This window comes from Cebus imitator, unplaced genomic scaffold, assembly GCF_001604975.1.
Source record: "Cebus imitator isolate Cc_AM_T3 unplaced genomic scaffold, Cebus_imitator-1.0 Scaffold387, whole genome shotgun sequence".
Classification (NCBI taxonomy): Eukaryota; Metazoa; Chordata; class Mammalia; order Primates; family Cebidae; genus Cebus; species Cebus imitator.
Window position 1 is genome coordinate 691,642 of NW_016107702.1, and position 23,444 is coordinate 715,085.

General features: G+C 42.7%; 2 protein-coding genes across 2 annotated transcripts in view; both read left to right on the plus strand.

Moving 5' to 3' along the window:
* Positions 1–20,638, plus strand: part of CASR (calcium sensing receptor) — a 37,013-nt gene extending 16,375 nt beyond the window's left edge. Inside the window, exons 5-7 of the mRNA XM_017508169.2 lie at positions 10,234–10,464; positions 16,234–16,357; positions 17,827–20,638. Of these exons, the coding sequence (XP_017363658.1) occupies positions 10,234–10,464; positions 16,234–16,357; positions 17,827–19,328 (1,857 nt within the window). The 3' untranslated portion in view covers positions 19,329–20,638. The remainder of the gene's footprint in view (positions 1–10,233; positions 10,465–16,233; positions 16,358–17,826) is intronic.
* On the plus strand, positions 8,480–8,971 carry LOC108288926 (60S acidic ribosomal protein P1-like). Its single transcript, XM_037731224.1, has 2 exons — positions 8,480–8,508; positions 8,582–8,971. The coding sequence occupies exons 1-2, from the start codon at positions 8,480–8,482 to the stop codon at positions 8,943–8,945; spliced, it is 393 nt and encodes a 130-aa protein (XP_037587152.1). The 3' UTR covers positions 8,946–8,971.
* Positions 20,639–23,444: the final 2,806 nt, after the last annotated feature.

A 23,444-nucleotide genomic window follows, 5' to 3' on the forward strand; every position in this document is an offset into this window, starting at 1 on the left:
TTGGCAGTTCTACTCTCCAATTACTCCTTTTCCAGATGAGGAAAGAAAATCCAGATGGTCAAAACCAGAGCTTGAACCTGTAAGAAAATAGCCATGACAGGCTACAGTCACAATTGGGACTTTTAGTTGTATAATAGAAAGCCCTAACCAAATTGGCATAAACAACAAAAAAGAGGAAATGTAGTGGGTTGTGTTACTGAGAACATCAGAAGTGTTCCAGGTACAGCTAGGTATTTTCATCTCATCTTTCTGTTCTTCATTCCCCAGTTAGCAATTTTCAGCCTCTGTAGCATCTTGAAACTAGGATCTCCTTGCTCCCCAGGATATCCTGTAAAAGTCCCAGAAACCAAGTTTTTTGACCATTCCCAGGTCATGGATTCCTCCTTGATGCTATGAGTCCTCCCAACTACATAAACTTAGAGTAAGAGGGGGGTGAACCTCTAATGGGACATCAGGATGCCATTACCAAAAGGAGGAAGAAATAGGAGCAAAGCAGCCAACATTCAAAATGTCCACTACACAGACACCTCACCCAACCATGGCCTGGGTAAAGATATGTTCTCCTGACTCATACATGGTCTGGCAAAATCCCCCCAGGAGAGAGCACAGATAGGAAAATGGGATCAGAGCTCTAGGGAGGAATAATGGGATATTGGCCAAAATGTCCTGAGTGCTTAGCGTAGGTCTCTTTTGAGCCTCAGGAACCCAGGATGCTGGGTGGGCATTCCAGAATTTGAGATCTTGGCCAGGAGATAACTAGCAATTATTCATTCTCATTATTAAGACCTATAATCTAACCCAAGTCTCCAGCTGGAACTCTATGTCTGCCTTCTCTCAGTCACTCCCCTATAAGCCAGCCTGCATGACACCTCTTCACAAATCACTTATTAATTTTTGGCACAGCATCTTTGCATAGGCCATAGCCCACACCAGAAGGGCCATCAATTTTTATCTCTACTATCATTTTCCGCCATGAACATTTAAATCATTTTCAAAATCCACTTTCCCCTGAAAGCCTTTTCAAACTATACTCCCACAACACACTTTCCGATTATTCTTGCCTCCTCATTTTTGCTGTTTATATACCCAGCTTAAGCTTCCACAGCACTTCAATTGACTGAAATAGACATTTATTAGTTAAAATTCTGGTTATAAGGGTTAATCACAATTTTTTTCTTTTGTGGATCTTTCCCTTCCTCCCCCCAAAAATAAATCAATCAACTCATATGCCTCAAAAGTAGCACTAGCAGGTGATTTATGAGCATACAACTCACTATTGCCACCTGACCTCTTCCTGGAGACCCCCAAGGCCTTCTTACACCCCTTCTCAGCTTGCAAGTCAACCTACCCAAAAAAATATTAAAGATGTTTAAACCATGCCTGTATTGTTCAGCACTATGTGCAGAATGCCTGACACTGTAATATTCACAGAGTGAATGAATGAGTGAATAGCAGTCTAGTTGATTTGACCTGTCAATACTACCTAGAGGCCTTTGCAGGGAACTGCTTGAGCCAACAATCCATTCTTGAATCAGTCACTGTGGCCAAGGTATTCTAGGCTCTGTTTGGACAAGCTTTGGTCATGTGCTCACCATCAAGTTTGAATGGAACATCATGGATGTAAGTACGGAGCCACCTTCTTTGTTCTCTCAGGATGATCATGCACAAGGTGTGCTTCCTACTTTCCTGCTTCTCACACCAACACTTTCTAGTCAAGAAACAGGCATGCAACTGTGGTGAGGATAGAAGTCAGATGGAGTTGATTTTCCTAGGAATTGCTGGTACTGCTGGAAGTTGGAGAAAGGGGGATAAATTGTGGGGAGGGCCAAAGAAGATGGAAGGGGGATAAGAAAACATGGCTGGGGTTAAAGAAGGGAATAGGACCTGGATCTTCCCCATGCTGTTAGCACAGGAATTGGACAAGAAGCATCAAGTTCATTATCTGTGTGACCTGGCCTTCATTATCTGTGTAAGAGCTGGAAGTCCTAGACCAGAGTCGGGGGTTTCTAGTCTCTAGCGTTCAGTTTAATTCAATCGACGCAACTTAGCATGTGTGCAAAGAGGTGATTCCCATTTATGCTTATAATGGGAAACAGTTTGACTTTAAAATCTTTTAGGGGAAATACCCTAAAAGACTACAAGATGGGAATATTATGGCATAAAAGAATATGTTACCTTCTAAGTGTATGTATGTCCTGTATTTGCCCTTCTTTTAGATCTTTGTTTTTCTTGGTGGTGTTTTCTTTGTGAGCCTGCAAGTCTCTTTGTGTCTATATGTTATCTCCTATGTTCAGATCTTTTTTGTTGTTTGTATTTTGGTTTTTTGAGACACAGTCTTGCTCTGTCACCTAGGCTGGAGTGCAGTGGCACGATCCCAGCTCACTGCAACCTCCACCTCCTGGGTCCAAGCAATTCTCCTATGTTCAGATCTTTCTACTAGCTTTTTTTTGTTTCTCTTCCCCTTCATTTAATCTTTTTCCTCATATTACTTCCCAAATAAAAAAAAATAGGAAGTATTACTACACTGAATAATAATAATATAAAATTTTATATTACATTTTAAAAGGAACTGTTAGTTCCTTTTAAAAACATTTTTAAAAGCAAAAGAGTGTTCTCTCTGGGGCGAATATCTAAATTATCTTTTAACTTATGTTGCTTTTTTGTGGGTCGATGATTATCATTTTAAAAATTCCCTGTCATTGCTCTTAAGGGTGAAATGGTTTTCACCTACATCTCCCCTGTTGTGTGAACTAAAGGCAAGATATTACGCAGAAAATAAAATGTCTAAATGCAAAACTTGCAAGTCAACCTGCCCCCCAAAAATATTAAAGATCTTTAAAGAGGTGACTTAGAGATATGACTTGGTAAATATAACAATTGATTGATTATAAGTGGATAACATACAAATTTTGAGTAGAAAAAATTCCACACTCATGTGATTTTATTTATATACCTACTGTGAGGAAATACTTCAATATAATTCAGGTTAGGATTTGAAGTAAGGAAAAAAGTAAAACGTATCATTTGAGATGAGCCTTGAAGGGTAGATAGGATTTGTGGATATGAAGAAGGATCTGTTCCTTGGAGGAAAGCTCACAAAATGTCCTGCTAAGTATGCAAAAGGATACAGACTAAAAAAATAATAGAGAGTGTATGATTTCATTTATGCGATATTCTGTCTCTACTAACAGAAAGAAAGCAGATCAGTGGTGGCCTAAGACTTTGAGTGGGTAGAGGTTGGCTTTAAGGGACACCACAGAACCTTTTGGGGTGGTGGCAGTGGTAGTTACCAGGCATATACATTTGTCCAAACTCAGAACTCTACACAGTGCATATAAATTATAACTCAAAAAAAATTGATGAAAAAAATAACGTAAAGTCCCCAGGTGGGGAAGTTCTGGCTATGCATGGAGATCAGGGTGTCATTCAGGTTAGACCATTTTCCCAATTATGGCTTCTTGTGTTGCCACAAGCATTGCAGATCTCCACCATTCCATTTTTAAAATACGTCCACTTCCTCAACCTACATATTATGCCAGTTAACCTGTTATAACTAGATGTAGACAACTTAATAGATGTCTAATTTCACTCCTGCATGTGAGTAGGTAGTATAGTGTAATGGTTAACAGTTTGGGCTCTCATGCCAGACTGAGTTGGTTTAAATTTTAATTGCCACCTAATTGCTTTATGACCTTGGGCAATCACTTAGTGTCCTTGTGCCTCACTTTTCTCTCTCACCTGAGAAATAGAGATCATGAAATGTATAAGCTTATTATGAGGATAACATTAATTAATATGCACAGAGTGCTTAGGATAGTGCCCATATACTATATGTTTAGTAAATATTAGTCTTGAGTATTATTCTTTTGTAGGTGAAGAAGGTAAGACCCAGAGAGGTCAGAGTGATTTTCCTAAAGTCATATACCTAGCTAGTAAGAAAGCCACATCTGTTCCAGGTGATCTGTTCCCTGAAGAGGCCAAGGGAGTTGCTAAAAGAAACAGTTTTGCCCTCTGGGAACCACATGCATTCTAGCTCCTGAGAGGCTGCCAGATCAGCCAGTGGTATCCAAGTGAAGACACTTGTCCGCTGCCTTGAATCCTGGGTGTTCACCAATTATCCTGACACCTCAGTCCTTACACAAAGAAAAAGTATAGTGTACAAATAATTCAGAACGGACACAACCAACCGGGTTGGAGTATATTAAACATCTCTTTGTCCATCTTGAATATTATTGTATTTTTTTTCCCTGAAACAATGCCTGCTTGGCCAGTAGTGGTTCATCAATAAATGCTTGTTGAATAAACAAATGAATAAAGAGAGAAAATGGGACAAAAATAACCCTGAGAGGACAGTAAGAGAGTACCTAGATAAGGGAGGTCAGTGATCTCAGAGAAGTGGTCAGAAAACTCTCACACAACAAAATAACAGTAATGCTGACTTCATAAACTGGGGCTGAAACTTAGTTCTGCTTTATTATCAACATAAATTACATGAAGGAAAACATGTTTTGGTAAGGATTTTAAGAGTATCAACAGGGGTATTGAGGCATAAAGATCCAGAAACCATTAAATTTTACATTATTCTTATATTTTTAACTTAAGGATGTAGGCCTCCTAAGAATCTTTATCAGGAACAATTTATTAGCCTAATTTGTACTAATCAATATGCCTGAAAGAAGAAAAAAACAACTTTTAAAAAATTATTGTGGCCTTTTTATTTGTTTGCTTGTTTTTGTTTGAGTTTAAAATATAGATCATATTTTTAGTCTTATTCAGCCTGATTCAACCCAGTTGAACTGGTTAGAACTTCCAGTATAATCTTGTATAGATATAGTGAAAACAGGCATTCTTGTCTGCTTCTGATCTCAGGGGGAAAGCATTCATTTTCTCACCACTAAATGTGATGTTAACATTCATAGATCCCCTTTATAGGGTTGAGGAAGATCCCTTTTATTCCTATATTGCCTAGAGCTTTTATCAGGAATAGGAGTTGGATGTTATCAGTGCTTTTTCTGTATCTATTCAGATAATCATATGGTTTCTCTTTTGGCAGTATGTTAATGTAGTTGAACATCAAACCAAACTTTCATTCCTGGGATTAATCTTACTTAATCATAATATATATTCTTTTTTTACATGTATTTGTGTGTTTGATTTACTAAAATTTGGTTAAGAAATTTTGCTTCTATATTCATGAGGACTAGTGGTCTGTTGTTTTATTTTCTTGTAATATCTTTGTCTGGTTTTGGTGTCTGAGTAATGATGACTTCAGAATGAGTTTGGCAGTATTGACTCCCTTTTGATAAAGTTCTGTAAGACTTTTATAGAATTAGTATTACTTCTTCCTTAAATGTTTGGCAGAACTCATCAGTGAAGCCATCTTGAGTTGGTTTTCTTTGTGGAAATTTTTTTTTTCTTTTTTGAGATGAAGTCCCACTCTGTCACCCAGGATGGGTTAAAGTGGTGCTATCTCAGCTTACTGCAACCTCCGCCTTCCAAGTTCAAGAGATACTTCTGCCTCAGCTTCCCAGGTAGCTGGGATTACAGGCATGTGCCACCACTACCAACTAATTTTTGTATTTTTAATAGAGACGGTGTTTCACCGTGTTGGCCAGATTGGTCTTGATCTCTTGCCCTCGTGATCCGCCCACCTCGGCCTCCCAAAGTCCTAGGATTACAGGCATGAGCCACCGTGTCTGGCCGTGTTTAACTTTTTAAGGAACTGACAGACTTTTTTTCCAATGTGGCTGCACCAGTTTACATCCCCACCAGCAGTCTATGGAGAATTCCAAGTTCTCTACATTTTTATTAACCCTTTTTCTTATCTAATCCCATACCTTTTTGATATGAAATCTAGCCTCTTTTTTGCCTTGGCTCTTTACTTATCTACTGTATTTCCCTTTGTTCTCTAGTACATACACAGTTCTTGAGAAATTGATCGCTTTTCTGGTCCCATAACACATCATGTTTATTGCTACTGTGATGTCTTTGCCCATGCTCTCCCACTGTTTTTAACACCTTTCCTCCCTCTGTCCTTTGCCAGCCAAAATATTTACTATGCCTCAAGCCTGCATTGATTATTTCAACCCTTTTTAATTTCTATCTCCTCTGAATTTCTCTGTAGTTAGAGATGATAGCCCATAAGTTAGCAGTTAACTATATTTTATCTTGCACTGTTTACTGCTTCATTGAATATTTATGTCTTGTATTTTATCCCCTATTCTATATGAAAACTCCATGAGGATGGGATGATCATATCTTGTAGTTCTGTGGCCCAGTTCATGACAGTGGATATCCTCTAAATATTTCCTGGTTGATTGATTCCAGTCGTATAAAAACCCAGTCTTATATTTATCATGAGTTTTTTAATGAATAGTTATAAACTTTAAGAAAATAATTTTTTATTGTTTCTCCTTTTAAGTTGGGATTATGGTGGAAATCTCCAGCCCGTGTCAACAATAATGAAGAAGACTTGTAGCCAGAGATGAGCTTTTTTGTTTTGTTTTGTTTTGTTTTTGAGATGGAGTCTTGCTTTGTCACCCAGGCTGGAGTACAGTGGCAGTATCTCAGCTCACTCCAACCTCCGCCTCTCCGGTTCAAGTGATTTCCCTGCCTCAGCCTCCTGAGTAACTGGGATTACAGGTGCCTGCCACCATGCCTGGTTAATTTTTTGTATTTCAGTAGACATGGGGTTTCACCATGTTGGCCAGGATGGTCTCAATCTCCGGACCTCGTGATCTGCCCACCTCAGCCTCCCAAAGTGCTGGGATTACAGGTGTGAGCCACTGCGCCCAGCCAGGTTGAGCTTTAAGTCACTTGTCTGTCCAGTCTGACCAGTGTGAAAGATGACCACCTAATTATGAGAAGATCTTGTTCAGTTCCCCTCCCCACTTCTACCCTGATGCCCAGAGAGTTCCACTGCAGAGAACTAGTGGACAGAAGAGAGAAGCAGCTTGTTGCCTGGCATGTTAAGAACTAAGGAATTGAAACCTAAATAGGAAAAAGAAATGTATGCTAACTACTATAGCTTTACCGTTATATATGCATTTTAATGAGGAAGTTATTACTGACCTCTGACAAATATTTGCCATGGACACTGTAAATAATTTATATTGGAGGTGTAGGATGGTGTTACAGAAAAGCCACATTTTAAGCCCCAGCTCCAGCACTTAGTGGCTGTATGACTTTTGCAAGTTTCTTGACCTTTCTATGCCTCAGTTTCATTATGCAGAAAATGAAGATAATAATAGTTCTAGTCCACAGAGGTGTTGTGAGGATTAAATGACATAGTGTGTATTAAGTATTAGAACAGCCTGGCACATGGGAAGTACAAATAAGAGATAGTTTCCTACCTCTTCACTCATCTCATCTCCTGCTACACACACAGGCCTAGCATGGCATTTGGACAGGACAGTGGAAACTGTATGATTAGGATGAAACATTTGCACTGACAAGTCATGGTAGGTACATGGGACCAAAGTATGGAGGGCTTTGGAAGCTACCTGGAGAAATTTGAAGCACATTTCATCTGAGTCTTGGTAGGTCCCCAACAGGAAGTTGGAAGGGCATGATTACGGCATGGAAGATAGTTGGCTGTGTCAGAAAGATTCCCAAGTTGCTAGGAGAAAGTTTTCAAGCAATGCAGGAGTAGGGGCAGTATTAAAGAGCAGAAGAACTGCATGGCCCTCTAGGGCAAGAGGATGTGTCAGGACAGGGGTATGTTGGGATAGAGACAAAAGGATATATACCACTCTGGGTAGGAGGAAGTCAGGTCACCCTAAGAGCGAGGGGGGATAAGAAGAGGAGGTGGAGGTTAAAGAAAGAAACACGTCTAGAACACCTCCTCTCCACTGACTGCCTTAAGGCCTCAGTAAAAATGAAGGCAAAAATAAGGTTGTCAATTATCAGAGAAGGTGGGAAGGCTTGGGAGAACACAGTGGGCACAAATCCTTAGTGGGAGTCATTCTCCATCTTTTTTGAGGAAGGCTCAGCAGCTCTGGTTGCAGAATCAGGTAGCCGGGGGTGAGGGGTCCCTCTCCTTCATAGGCCTTGGTCAAAAGTCAGGGCAGCCAGGGCCCACCAGGGGAGCAGTGAGGAGGTCCCAGACTGCAGGTTAGGGGAGGTGCCCAGGGTGGTATGCCTGTGAGCATGCATAGTCTATCATGGACTTTGCCCCCAAGCATATCTTGGAGCTGCTTATGGATAAATCCAAGTGACTCCTCTCCTGTATTTAATCTTCCTTACAATAAATAAAAGTTTATTTAAAAATAAAGTCAGTATAGATACAAATGGTTAAGAAGCAGTGTCATCTCTGGAGTGGAATGGGACAGGAGAGGTGCTGGCTCAGTCTGCATGTTTGTCATGCACATCAGATTAACGTAGGCTCAGAAAGGCCTACTAATGTCATCCATTAGATGGGCCCAGCCCAAACTTTGTCCCACTGTCAGATTAGACATTGGATTTTAGGTGTCTTAAAAACATGATAGCCTTTCCTCAGCTGCCGCCAAGGTACTCGGTCCTTCCGAGGAAGTTAAGGCCGCGTTGGGGTGAGGCCCTGACTTCAACCGGCGACATCCGGCAGCGCCAGCCCCACACTCGCCCACGCCATAGGCTCCGAGCTCACCTGCATCTACTCGGCCCTCATTCTGCACAACAATGAAGTGACTGTCACAGAGGGTAAGATCAATGCCCTCATTAAAGCAGCCGGTATAAATGTTGAACCTTTTCGGCCTGGCTTGTTTGCAAAGGCCCTGGCTAACATCAACATTGGAAGCCTCATCTGCAATGTAGGGGCTGATGGACCTGCTCCAGCAGCTGGTGCTGCACCAGCAGGAGTTCCTGCCACCTCCACTGCTACTGCTCCAGCTGAGGAGAAGAAAGTGAAAGCAAAGAAAGAAGAATCCGAGGAGTCTGAAGATGACACGAGCTTTGGTCTTTTTGACTAAACCTCTTTTATATAATGTGTTTAATAAAAAGCTGAACTTTAAAAAAAAAAAAGATAAGTGGCCGGGCACAGTGGCTCGTGCCTCTAATTCCAGCACTTTGGGAGGCTGAGGCAGGAGTGTCGCTTGAGCCCAGGAGTTCGAGACCAGCCTAGGCAACATCGTGAGGCCCTGCCTCTACAAAAAACAAACAAACAAAATAGCTCAGAATGGGAAAGTGCTGGAGACTCAGGAGGTACAGTGGAAGCTGTGTCTTACACTCTCAGGCTAGACCCTGCCCTACTCTCACATGGTGCCACAGTGACACAAGGCTGGCCCCACATGACAGATAAGTGGCTGAGCACCCACTGCCCCTCTTGACTGATGTCAGGAGCATGTGAGGAAGCAGAGGCAGGAGCCCAATGATGCTGCAGTAGAGTATAGCAATTAAGAATGCAGGCTTATGACCCTGGACGAGATACTTAAGTTTTCTGTGCCTCAGTTTCTCCAGCAATAAAATCAGCTTAATACTATTTGTTATGAGGATTCGATTAGATAATGAATATAAAGTACTTAGGGTTGTGCCTCAATGGTAGTCAAGTGACTGATATCTAAACTGTTTAAATGCTAACATGTGATATGTGTTAGTAATTATCATGATGACTTTTTTGTGCAAAGACTTTGCGACATGTAAAACCTTATAAAAATTCAAGGATTTGCTATGGCTCTGACAACAATAATAGCCAGGGCTTCACCCACAGCTTCATCTCTTTCTTCCTTCCACCCCTACTAAGGGTGCTCCTGCTAAGGGTTTGTGCACCCCTGTGAATTTTAGCAGCAAAGCTCTTCCACAGTCGCAGGACCATAGGGAAAGAAAGTGCTGAGAAGAAGAGCTCTCAGCCATTTCTACTCTCCTTCCCCAAAGCCCAGCTCAGAAGATGCCATGGATGGGATCCAGATTATAAATCCCGCCCCTCCTGGGGCACCACCAGGTGATGGCACACCTGCAGAATCTTTGACCTGGCCAGTTGCCAGGTAAGATGTCTCCCATTCCTTTCCCCATCTTCAAGAAGGTGCTTCCTACCCTAATTACAACTGAATAATAATTAAAGCCTGTGGCTTACCGGGGCTGCTGCTAATACATGCAAGTACTTTGGTGTGAATTAGAAAAAGCTGCCTCTTCCTCAAGTCACGTTCCTCCCACTTCATTGGAGCAAGATAGTTTACTGTTCTTGTGCAGGGCACAGCCTACCTTATTGGTCGTATGTGGCAGTTGTGTGGCTTGTACTCATTCATCTCTGCTCCTCTTTAGGTCCTGAAGCACCTACGGCACCTCAACTTTACCAACAATATGGGGGAGCAGGTGACCTTTGATGAGTGTGGTGACCTGGTAGGGAACTATTCCATCATCAACTGGCACCTCTCCCCAGAGGATGGCTCCATCATGTTTAAGGAAGTTGGGTATTACAACGTTTATGCCAAGAAGGGAGAAAGACTCTTCATCAACGAGGAGAAAATCCTGTGGAGTGGGTTCTCCAGGGAGGTAGGTCAGAAAAGATGCCTCCACTAGGGGCAGCAAACTGTGCTGGGCTTTGGGAGGGCCATTGGCTTCCCCACTGGACTTCCAAAATAAAGAGTCCACTTCTCTGAACTCTCTGGCCTATGCAATCTTGGGGCTCCCTGTGAAATACATAGTGTTTAGTGTAAAGAGAAGAATCCCCAGAACCTGAGCCCCATGCCTTCCTATGGTATTGAAATAGTTTCATTTTTCACAAATATGACTCCCTAGCTAGTCATAAAGTTTCCTTGGCTAAAACTTTCCCTAACCAGAGCAATACGAGCAAATGTAAACATTGGTCAAGTCAGTGGCTCTCAACTGAGCCAAGGAAAGGGGAGACAAGTTTTGGAGTGGAGGGGACTGCTTTTGGGTTGTCACAATGACCAGGAGGCATTAACAGCCTTCAGCACTTGGGATCCAGGGATACTAAGTGTCCAGTATGTGTGGCACAATTTTATATGACAAAGAATTGCCCCCACCCCAATGGCCAGTAACAGCCATTGAGAGACACTGGGGCCCAAAATGGAGCTGGATGTTTTCACCTGAGTCATTTGGTGTTGTCACTACCCTTCATGGCCTGAACAGTTCACACAGAGATAGTTCGCTGTCATCCAGATAGCCCAGGGCTGACCTGTAAACGGAAAGGACAATTTATTCTCCTCCTCTAGGAGACCCATAACAAAGAAGAGGATGCTAGTGTCCCTGAGTATCACTGCATCTAGAAGCCTGTTAATAGCCAGAAGCCCATCCCTCAATCAATATGACTTCTCTGAAGAAAGAGAAATGTGATACACTGGAATGATGGCCATTCAACGATGGTTGTGTCCTAGAATATAACATGCTGCTGAGAACCCAGGTCCTCTGTAGAACACAGACCCCAGACAGGGCATCCTCTTAACTCTTCCAGGAAGCCTGGATAAGACCCACCACCTTTCTATTTGCATTTGCCTTTTTGTTATCACCTTAGAACATCTTGGGCCACTATTTTTTGAGACGGGGTCTCGCTCTGTTGCCTAGGCTAGAGTGCAGTGGCTCGATCTCAACTCACTGCAGCCTCCACCTCCCAGGTTCAAGCAATTCTCCCACCTCAGCCTCCCGAGTAGCTGGGATTACAGGCACACCACCACGCCTGGCTAATTTTTCTATATTTAGTAGAGATGGAGTTTCACCATGTTGGCCAGGCTGGTCCCGAACTCCTGACCTCAGGTGATCTACCCTCCTCGGCCTGCTAAAGTGCTGGGATTACAGGTGTGAACCACCATGCCCGGCTGTCTTGGGCCACTTTTTAGAACATAACCAAAGATTCGACTTCTTCTTACCAAATGCTTCTTAGATTGACGGGTTTCTGATGAGATGCTATGATTTCACTGTTACCCAAATGTAGGATGGGTTACCCCTGGGAAGGTCTCCTATAGACAGTGAATCTCATCTACAGTCTGCAGTTTTTAATAACTTCCACCTCAGAGGGTGGATTCTCAATTATAAACATGTCATGACATTTTCCAGATGGAGATTTGGGGGATGTCTGGAGATGTCTGTCCACTAATTATACCTTTGCCTAACTTATGACACATTTTCACTGACTGAAGTCTAAATTGATCAGCTATACTGCCACCTGTTTAACCCTGGTGGATCATCCAGGTTATCTTTCACCCCCATTAATGCATAGAATTGAATTCTCTAATGGTGCGTGCCTCCTCTCCACTCCAACAGGGAACTATTTCCTCTACAGTTCTCCATAACCCTAATGTCCTCTCCCAGGCTATGTACATCATGGGCTTAAACGTTGGTAAACAAATAACACAAGGAATCCTCATAAATTCAATCACTGATGTTCTTGGAATACTTGACAGAGTTATAAGTTAAATCTAATTTTTTCTTAGAAACATTACCTCAACCCTAGCACGCAGTAGATACTCAACAAGTCTTAGAATCTAGTCTGTTATTTTCTGTACTTCTTGTGGAAATAACCATAAGAATACCATCTATATTTAACTATAAATTATATATTAATGACTACTCAGATTCAAGATGACATTTTCCAGCCTTCTTTTCTACTAACTGTGGCCCCATGACTAAATCCTGGAGAATGGGATGTAAGCGGCAGTGTTGTGGAATGGCTTCCAGGAACCTTCTTTAAGAAAGCACTTGCAAGTATCCTTTGTTCTCTTCTTCATCCCTTCCTCTGTCTTGCCTCCTGGCAACCAAATGCCTCTATTAAGGACTGTAAGGCAAAGACAGACATGTCAGAACCACCGGGTAGAAAGAGTGTAGGTGTCCAACACTGTGGAGGGCTGTATCACTCTGCACCATGTCCCTAGACATTTACACAAGAGAGAAATATAGTTCAGTCTTGTTGGAGTTGTTATTTTGAGATTTTTGGCACTCTCAGCCTACCAGAAACCAAGAAGGAAAGCTACTAAACTCATTTTGTGATGATAATATAATCTTGATACCAAAAACACGTAGAATAGTACAAGCAAAGACAATTATAGGACAATATTTTTTATATATGTAGATGCTCAAGTCCTAAGTAAAACATCAGCAAACATAGACCAGCAATATATAAAATAATCAGATCCTAGAAGACTTAGCAGTGAATGTACGGGAATGTAATTATAGCCAAATATTACAAAGTTCATAAATGTAGCTTATTACATTAGCAGAATAAAAGATCAAAGTCCTACAATGTCAGCAGACACAGGGAAAGTATCCATTAACATTCAACACCCTCTCAGGTTAAAAACAAAAATTTCATTAATCTACGAGTAGAAGGGAATCTCGCTTTACCTTGATAGAGGATACAGCAACTATAATTTTTTTTTTGCATTTTATTTCTTTTTTTTAATTTTATTGCATTTTAGGTTTTGGGGTACATGTGAAGAACATGCAAGATTGTTGCATAGGCACACACGTGGCAGTGTGATCTGCTGCCTTCCTCCCCATCACCTACATCTGGCACTTCTCCCCATGCTATCTCTCCCCTCCCCCCGCTGCCCCTCTCCTATTTCCCCCCAACAGACCCCAGTGTGTAGTGCTCCCCTCCCTGTGTCCATGTGTTCTCATTGCTCAACACCCGCCTATGAGTGAGAACATGCAGTGTTTGATCTTCTGCTCTTGTGTCAGTTTGCTGAGAATGATGGTTTCCAGGTTCATCCATGACCCTACAAAGGACACAAACTCATCGTTTTTGATGGCTGCATAATATTCCATGGTGTATATGTACCACATTTTCCCTGTCCAGCCTATCATCGATGGGCATTTGGGTTGTTTCCAGGTCTTTGCTATTGTAAACAGTGCTGCAATGAACATTCGTGTGCACGTGTCCTTATAGAACGATTTATAATCCTTTGGATATATACCCAGTAACAGGATTGCTGGGTCAAACGGAATTTCTATTTCTAGGTCCTTGAGGAATCGCCACACTGTCTTCCACAATGGTTGAACTAATTTACACTCCCACCATGCATTTTATTTCTTTTAAGTTCTGGGGTACATGTGCAGGATATGCAGATTTGTTACATAGGTAAACGTGTGCCATGGTGGTTTGCTATACCTACCAACCCATCACCTGGGTATTAAGCCTAGCATGCACTAGTTCTTTTCCCTAATGCTTTCCATCCCCCGCCCTTCCCTGACAGGCCCCAGTGAATGTTGTTGCCCACCCTGTGTCCATGTGTTCCTGTTGTTCAACTCCCACTTAGAATTGGGAAGATGGGGTGTTTGGTTTTCTGTTCCTGCAAAATGTAATTCATAACATAAAGACAAAAACCACATGATTATCTCAATAGATGCAGAAGAAACCGTCAAAATTCAACATCCCTTCATGTTAAAAATGCTCAATAAACTAGGTATTGAAGGAACATACTTCAAAATAATAAAAGCCATTTATGACAAACGCACAGCCAATATCATACTGAATAGGCCAAAACTGGAAGTATTCTCCTTGAAAACTGGCACAAGACAAGGATGCCTGTCTCACCACTCTTATTCAACATAGTATTGGAAGTTCTGGCCAGGGAAATCAGACGAGAGAAAGAAATAAAGGATATTCAAATAGGAAGAGAGGAAGCAACCATTATTCTTTAATGGGGAAAATTTAGAAGCATTCCTAGTGTGGCTTTGGGAAACAGGGCTCATAGTTTTCATTCAGTGATCAAATGGGTTGGCTGGCAACTTAAGAAAGATTGAGAGCACATCTCTGAGCATACTTTGTCACCATAATTGAAGATGCTGATGTAAGTTGTCCTTTTCCTTCCCCGCGCCTTCCCATCCCTGGGTCATAAGAGTCTTTACAATCATCAGATCCAATACTGCTTTTCCATTCCTCATTCCTTAATGTTAATCATCTTCTATTGAAGTTTTCTAAAACTCCTTTGTCAGGTCAGTCATTTCTGCTAGAAACAATGACAGCTGAAATTAGTGCTTTGCATGTTTGTAAGACATCTTACAAAGTAGTAGGTAGAGGGGAGACTCATTAAATAGACATTATGGAAATAGTAAGAGACCCACTATGTATTAAGCATTACTCCAGGCTTTGTACCTGGGGTTACAAAAATGAGTGAGAAGTGCTCTGTACCTTTAAGATACATATGCTGTTGCAAGATGGACTTCATTCTTATGATATATTTATTGTCCTTGAAACATATAGATTGTTAGATAGTAAATAACTAATAAATTTCTAGAATAAATATTCGATTAGCTGGTGCAATGAAAGAATGAGATAGAAGCAAGACTTCTGAAATGGTGAAACAATGATAAAATTGGACAAAACTGACAAAAGCCACTGAAGAACCTGGAAGTTAACCAAAAGCACACAGCAAAGGTGAAGGGTTTTTGTTTGTTTGTTTTTAAGAAAAACTGATGAAATTCTGGTAAGAACACTGGTATTCTGTGGCATTTTAGCCTGGGCCGGCTCTTCAGTTGTTTCTAATTATTTGGTTGTTCTTTTGGGTTTCCTTTGTGGCAACCATATTATCTGCAAATAATTACAGTTTTATTTGGTACCTTTCAAAATGTATGCACTGATTTTTCTTGTCTGATTCCACTAACTAGGACCTCCAATGCAGGGTTAAAGAGTAGTGTTGATAGTGAACATCCTTGTTTTAAAGGGAAATGCATTTAATATTTTCTCTATACTGATGATGTTTACTATAAGAGGTTTTTGGTACTCTTTTTCGAGTTAAAGATATTTCTTCCCACTCCTTTTTTACTATGCTTTTATCAATAGTTTGTGTTGAATTTCATGAAGTGCTTTTTATTTATCTATTGATGATCATATAATGTTTTTCTCAATTAATTTGTCAATTCAGTGAAGAATACTTATAGATTTTTCTAATATTAGATTTTTTTTGCATTCCTGGGCATAAACCCAACACAGTCATGATGCATTTTCTTTCTTATGTCCCTTGAGTCTGTTGGCTAGTGTTTTAGGATTTTTCATTCTGTTTTCAAGTAGCAGAAAGTAGTGGTGGTCTTCCCAGATCATCAAAGAATCCCATGAGTATGTGTGTATGTATGTGTGCATGCACATGTGTTTGTGGGCCTATACACATTTGCCTATAGGCATCTGTCCCCTTCACAGATATCAGAACCAAGAACTTCTGGACCTCCCTTTGCCTGGAATGGGCCCAGTGTCTGTCACACTGATTCTTGTGTCCCAACTCCTCCCTCTTAAATGTTTGGAAGAGGCTGTAGGGCTGGCCCCTGGCCCTATAGCTCTAGCCACTCACTTTTGTGCTGTCGGTCCTCCAGGTGCCCTTCTCCAACTGCAGCCGAGACTGCCTGGCAGGGACCAGGAAAGGGATCATTGAGGGGGAACCCACCTGCTGCTTTGAGTGTGTGGAGTGTCCTGATGGGGAGTACAGTGACGAGACAGGTAAAAGAACCCCTCTTGGGCACTGTGCAGGGCTTGCTCCACTTCGGAGTCCTGGGGTTAGTGAAGCCCATGGAAGTGCTGGGCTGAGATGGTGTTTTGCACAGTTTCTCATTTAACAAGAGTATGTCTGAGCATCACAAAATGTTGGGCATGGAAGTGCCATAGAAAAAGAATGTTAAATGTTCTTTTAATACCATAAAAGCTAACAACACCTATTATACATCTTTCTTTTACCTTATACTGCTGGCCAATATGTTTCCTTCTTGTTAGAGCTTAGTGGCTCTGAATGGACAAAGTTCTGTCTGTTCCAGGCTCCAGAGTTAATAGGCCATGATAGATTGCCTGCTGGGTGCCTGGCACTGAATTTGCTGTCTTATGTTTTTCCTGTGCTTCACGTTATTTTTAGGTGGGAATAATAATTAAACCTATCCTACAGAGTTTGAAGAATTAAACAAATTAATATTGGTAATACATATGGTAAGTTCCAGATAAATATTTGTTAAATAAAACTTTGGCATATTAGAAGTACTCTATAAATATTAACTATAGTTGATATTATTATCTCATTTTATCCTCACCCCAATAATGGGGTTATTGCTGCTTCCATTTTACAAATTAAGATATTGAGGCTCTTAGAAGTTAAGAAGTGACCAAAGTCACATCACTAGTAAGTAGCATGGCCAGGATTCCATCCAGATCTCTAACTGCAAAACCCGTGCTCCTTTCACTGCCCAAAACTGCACACTACCTGGGAGTTAGCAGAGACTTAGTAAACAGTTGTCAATTGAATGAGTTTGCAGCGTCCCTCATTGAAAAGCTGTGGGTGTGCAGTGAGGAAAGCACAGGTCATGTGCATGGGATACTCTGCCTTGATCTAAAAGGAAGTCTGCTCTGGCATATCTACAGAGACCATCCATATATCCAAAATAAATCAGTCTCCATGTGAGACGTCGGATATGTTCATTTGTTTCACTAGAGTAGCCAGTTTACTGCCCATATGTATCCTGCACCACCATGTTATAAACCTCAAATAGTACACAATAATATTTAAATAAATAAATAAATAAATAAATCAGGCTGAGCTTGAATCACTCTGTGAAGAATTGATGCTAGACCTCTGGTGTGCAAGGCAGCCACCTGTCCAGCAAGTTTGATCATTCCCTGCTATAAACCATCAGCATGTAGTGTTAAAGGAAGCAAGGTCCCCCACCCATGTCATGTGCAAAGGGAAAACAAACTGACAATAGAATCATCAGAGTTATGTGAAATTAACCATGTTATTAAACATGTCAGGGTTCAGCATATTTTTTGATAATGTAAAAATCAAAATGACTTCATCAAAGTGAAGAAAATATGTAGTGACCACATCCAATAACTTATTGGTGGTGGTATTCCCACCACCACATGCACACTCATACGTTTTAATCTATGCCTCACAGTAACTCACTCTTCACCGGGACTTTTTACAGATGCCAGTGCCTGTAATAAGTGCCCAGATGACTTCTGGTCCAATGAGAACCACACCTCCTGCATTGCCAAGGAGATTGAGTTTCTGTCGTGGACGGAGCCATTTGGGATCGCACTCACCCTCTTCGCCGTGCTGGGCATTTTCCTAACAGCCTTTGTGCTGGGTGTGTTCATCAAATTCCGCAACACGCCCATTGTCAAGGCCACCAACCGCGAGCTCTCCTACCTCCTCCTCTTCTCCCTGCTCTGCTGCTTCTCCAGCTCCCTGTTCTTCATCGGGGAGCCCCAGGACTGGACGTGCCGCCTGCGCCAGCCAGCCTTTGGCATCAGCTTCGTGCTCTGCATCTCATGCATCCTGGTGAAAACCAACCGTGTCCTCCTGGTGTTTGAGGCTAAGATCCCCACCAGCTTCCACCGCAAGTGGTGGGGGCTCAACCTGCAGTTCCTACTGGTTTTCCTCTGCACCTTCATGCAGATCGTCATCTGTGTGATCTGGCTCTACACTGCACCCCCATCAAGCTACCGCAACCACGAGCTGGAGGATGAGATCATCTTCATCACGTGCCACGAGGGCTCACTCATGGCACTGGGCTTCCTGATCGGCTACACCTGCCTGCTGGCTGCCATCTGCTTCTTCTTCGCCTTCAAGTCCCGGAAGCTGCCAGAGAACTTCAACGAAGCCAAGTTCATCACCTTCAGCATGCTCATCTTCTTCATCGTCTGGATCTCTTTCATTCCAGCCTACGCCAGCACCTATGGCAAGTTTGTCTCTGCCGTGGAGGTGATTGCCATCCTGGCAGCCAGCTTTGGCTTGCTGGCATGCATCTTCTTCAACAAGATCTACATCATTCTCTTCAAGCCATCCCGCAACACCATCGAGGAGGTGCGTTGCAGCACCGCGGCTCACGCTTTCAAGGTGGCTGCCCGGGCCACGCTCCGCCGCAGCAACGTCTCCCGCAAGCGGTCCAGCAGCCTTGGGGGCTCCACTGGATCCACCCCCTCCTCCTCCATCAGCAGCAAGAGCAACAGTGAAGACCCATTCCCGCAGCCCGAGAGGCAGAAGCAGCAGCAGCCGCTGGCCCTAACTCAGCAGGAGCAGCAGCAGCCCCTGACCCTCCAACAGCAGCAACAATCGCAGCAGCAGCCCAGATGCAAGCAGAAGGTCATCTTCGGCAGCGGCACAGTCACCTTCTCACTGAGCTTCGATGAGCCTCAGAAGAACGCCACGGCCCACAGGAATTCTATGCACCAGAACTCCCTGGAGGCCCAGAAAAGCAGTGATACACTGACGCGACACCAGGCATTACTCCCGCTGCAGTGTGGGGAAACAGACTCAGATCTGACCGTCCAGGAAACAGGTCTGCAAGGGCCTGTGGGTGGAGACCACCAGCCAGAGGTGGAGGACTCTGAAGAGTTGTCCCCAGCACTTGTCGTGTCCAGTTCACAGAGCTTTGTCATCAGTGGTGGAGGCAGCACTGTCACAGAAAACGTACTGCATTCATAAAATGGAAGGAGAAGGCTGGTCTGGGGAGAATGCAGAGAGGTTTCTTGGGGTCCCAGGGATGAGGAATCACCCCAGACTCCTTTCCTCTGAGGAAGAAGGGATAATAGACACATCAAATGCCCGAATTTAGTCACACCATTTTCAATGACAGTGAATTGACCAATGTTTCCTTTAAAACTGAAAAAAAAAAAAGAGCCTCGTGTTTCTGTGGTTGCATTTGTCAAAGCATTGAGATCTCCATGGTCAGATTTTCTGTTCACCCACATCTAATATCTCTTCCTCTGTTCTGTCCCACCCAACAGCTCAGAGATGAAACCGTGGCTTTAAACTACCCTCCAGAGTGTGTAGACTGATGAGACATCAAATTTGCCACCACCAGAGCTGAGAGTCTGAAAGACAGTATGTCACCAGTCCTACCCAATGCCCTGACAACCGACTGAACTTTAAATGTTCACATCATAAGAAGAATGCATCTCCTCCTATTTATGAAAACCATATGCTATTTGGTCTCCTGCCTGCTGCTGCTATTGTGTAACATCCAGAAAGGTTGTGCCTTTCCTATACCACATGTCTGATTCTGTCCAGGACATGATAGTGATGCCATGTTTAGATTCCAGGATCACAAGAATCACCTCAAATTGTTGGGAAGGAACTGCATAAACCAATGAGCTGTATCTGTAATTAACATTGCGATATGTAGCTTTATCCTTACGAAAATGCTTCTTTTGTAATTGTCCATGGACAATATAAACTGAAAAATGTCAGTTGGGTTTATATAAGGCAGTATTATTGAGCTCTAGTTCTCCACCCCACCATTCTCACTCCCATAAGCTGAGCCTTATGTGAGCCCCTTTAAGGTCTCAAGGGTCCAGAAGTCTCTCCCATCCCTATCCCTAAGAATTCCTGAAACCAGATCCACCCTGTCCCCGTGCAGAGTAAGCTCCCAGTTATTGGCTTGCTAATAGCTACTAGGGTAAGAAAGCAGGATTCCAAGAGAGCCATCCCCAAATGTCAGAGTTATGTTCTCTCCAGCAGTGGCGTTAATACTGCTTGTCACCCAGGCTCTGGAGCCAGAGAGACAGACCAGGGTTCAAGCCCTGGCTTGGTCACTTGCAAGTTGGGTGACTGTAGGCAGGGAACCTTAACCTCTCTAAGCTCTAGCATCTTTGTCTTTAAAATTAGAATAATAATCATTCTTCCCCCTCAGAGCTCTTATGTGTATTAAACAAGATAATGTATGTAAAGTACTTTAGCCTGGTGCCTAGCACACAATAAGCATTCAATAAATATCAGTTAACATTATTACTGATGTCATAATGATTATTTTTTCACTTCAAATACAAAACAAAAACATACATACTAAGCATTCGAATTATACTGACTAACCCACTGGTCACAATCACTTTCTCTGTAATAAGTCCAAGAGCTCTGGAGCCCAACACATGGGGTCAGCCCTAGAAACACTGGCCCATGGTGAGGAAGCCAGAAAGCTGGTTAGCCCCTCAGGAGGCCTGATGCCTTGTCTCTGCAGTGTCAGGGCCTGGGCCTCCAGTATCCAGTGAAGACCATCACAGTCTGGGGGGAGTTTCTCAGAACACTCTCAATGCTACTCTTAAGCTGAGGCCAAATCATTGCAATTAAATCTCCTCAGGCCTTAAACTTTACAGCTCTTGGTGATTTCTTCCCCTGACCACTTTCTTCCAAAAGGGTGCCTTTCAGTAATTTTTAGAGCAAATTGGTAGACTTGATAGTTGTTAAGATTATGATGAAAAACCATTAGAGGGCACCATGTGGAAGCACGAGTGTGAGCAGAAGATAATGACTCAGGACAACCACGGTGAGGTGACCACTCCCCACACAGGAAGGGCACCGGCCCCCACCAAGCCTGTGCCCCCTGCAGTCACACCTTGGAGCAAAACACAGAACTGGGTGGGGATTTATATTTACATTTTACTTGGTCTTAAAAAAAATGCTGAAAATGTGATGGTTTCAAAATAGCCATGTAGTAACAGCCTCAACAGAATGTCACATACTTCTCCCTCCAGAGCCTGATACCAACGTCCACCTCACCCAAGGAGCTTAAGTAGGAAAACACAGATTTACAGTGAGCTTTCATTTTACCAAGTGCTTGCAAATAAAGAAATCTCTCCCAATAGTATTGTCAGAAAGGCAGATAGAGCAGCACTGTCCCAATTTATACGTAGCAGGTGCAACTCAGCACAAAATTAGGGGTGTGAAATATGGACTTTCATTATTTTTCTACAACAACTTAATTTCTATCTCATCTAGCCTAGTGACAGAAACTTCATCTTAGACAAATCACAGTTTTCACAGTAACTACAGTGTTTTCTGAACCAACTTAGATGTTTGGGGATCAATTCAGAGGTTGTTCCGTCTCCCAGGAGGGTTTTTGCAGTGTTGGAGTGGGGCTCCTCAGCCATCGGCAGCTCCCTCATGACGTTGCTGAGAACAATCTTACCTGGCCCTCACCGGTGTGCTCTAAGGCATCACATCCTCATCTGGTCCCATGATGGGATTCGTGGTGGTTTTCACTCATGCCTCACTGTCCTAACCAGTCAGTCCCTGTGGGACCTGCTAGCTCTTGCAGCTACCGCCATGCTCATTCCTGGGGCCCAGGAATCACCAGCACCCTCACTGCCATGCCTACTTGATTGCTGTCTCCCCAGGACAGTACAGAGAGCTTATAGAGGCTAACAAAGCTTCCAGGATACCAGAGAAGAAACAGGGTATGTATCTCCAAACCTGAATGGGCTTCACAGTGGGCAGAATAATGGTCACCCAAAGATGCCCACTTCTTTATCTCTGGAACCTATGACGATGTTGTTACATGGCAAGGGTGAAGTAAAGTACAGTGGAATTAAGATTGCTAATCAGCTGACCTTGAGATAGGAAGAGTGTCCCAAATTATCCAGGTGAGCCCAGTAGAATCACAAGGGCCCTCAAATGTGGAAGAGGCAGAAGAGTCAGTGTGAGGGCAATACAGTATGAGAAAGATACCACTGGCCAGTGCTGCCTTTGTGTAGGGAAGTGGGCGTGAGCTGAGGAAGGCAGCCTGCTTCTAGAAGCTGGCAAATAAATGCCAGGAAACCAATTCTCTCCTACAACGTCCAGAAAGGAATGCAGCCCTGCCAACACCTTAATTTTAGCCCAGTGACATCCTTGTAGGACTTTTGACCTCCAGATCTGTAGACAATATGCTTGTGTTGTTTTAAGCCACAAAGTTTGTAGTAATTTCTTTCAGCAGCAACAGAAAACAACTACATTTGTATTGTCATCTCCTTCTCTGAGTTTTGGCAGCCAGGGCCTGTCTCAGAGATCTATTCCTACTTTTACTGTGGTCCTCTTCCCTCCACCTGGCTCACTCATTCTCCTCTAATATTCTATTCCTCCACATCTGCTTGGGAAAGTATAAACCTCATATTCTAAGTCTTTCCCAGCTTTGGCTATAGAAAATTCACAGCCATGTTGTCTCATTCTATTATCTGTCAGTAGGAGAAACCTGAAAATGGTAGCTTCAACAAACTAGTGTTTGCTTTTCTCTTGAATGAAAGAAGTCATGAGGTAAATATATGATCACCTTTTAATTACTTTTAAAATTATTTCTTAGGGTTTGTTAACAATTGGAGACATTATATAGTTTAAAAGATATTCACTCAAATGAAAGTGTCCTAAAAGATTTTAAGAATTTAGGTTGGAACTTTAGAGGTAACAATCAGCATGTAACATCAGTACCCTGAAGGTCCCTATGATTGTCACAAGTTGTCTAATTGCATTAATTTTGATTTTGGGGAAGTTGGGCCTGTCCTATCTCTATCTCCAAAAGTCACATCTCAAGGCAATGTTGTCTGTCATTTTGCTCTGGCTGAAGTCACGTAGCCGTGGGCTGGCTTTGCCCAGCCAGAACTTCCCTTTGTTCGTCTGCTGCATTTGAAATCATTACTGTTAGAAGAACAACAGGACATCAATAACGGGTACTGGCTAGTCACCAGATGAGGTGGCCCTCATCTGTCTGAGCCTGAGTGGTCATTGTAAGAGTCCACTGGAGACAAGACCCCTCCACAAAGGTGGGTGGAATTGGGGTAGGTGAGAAGAAGT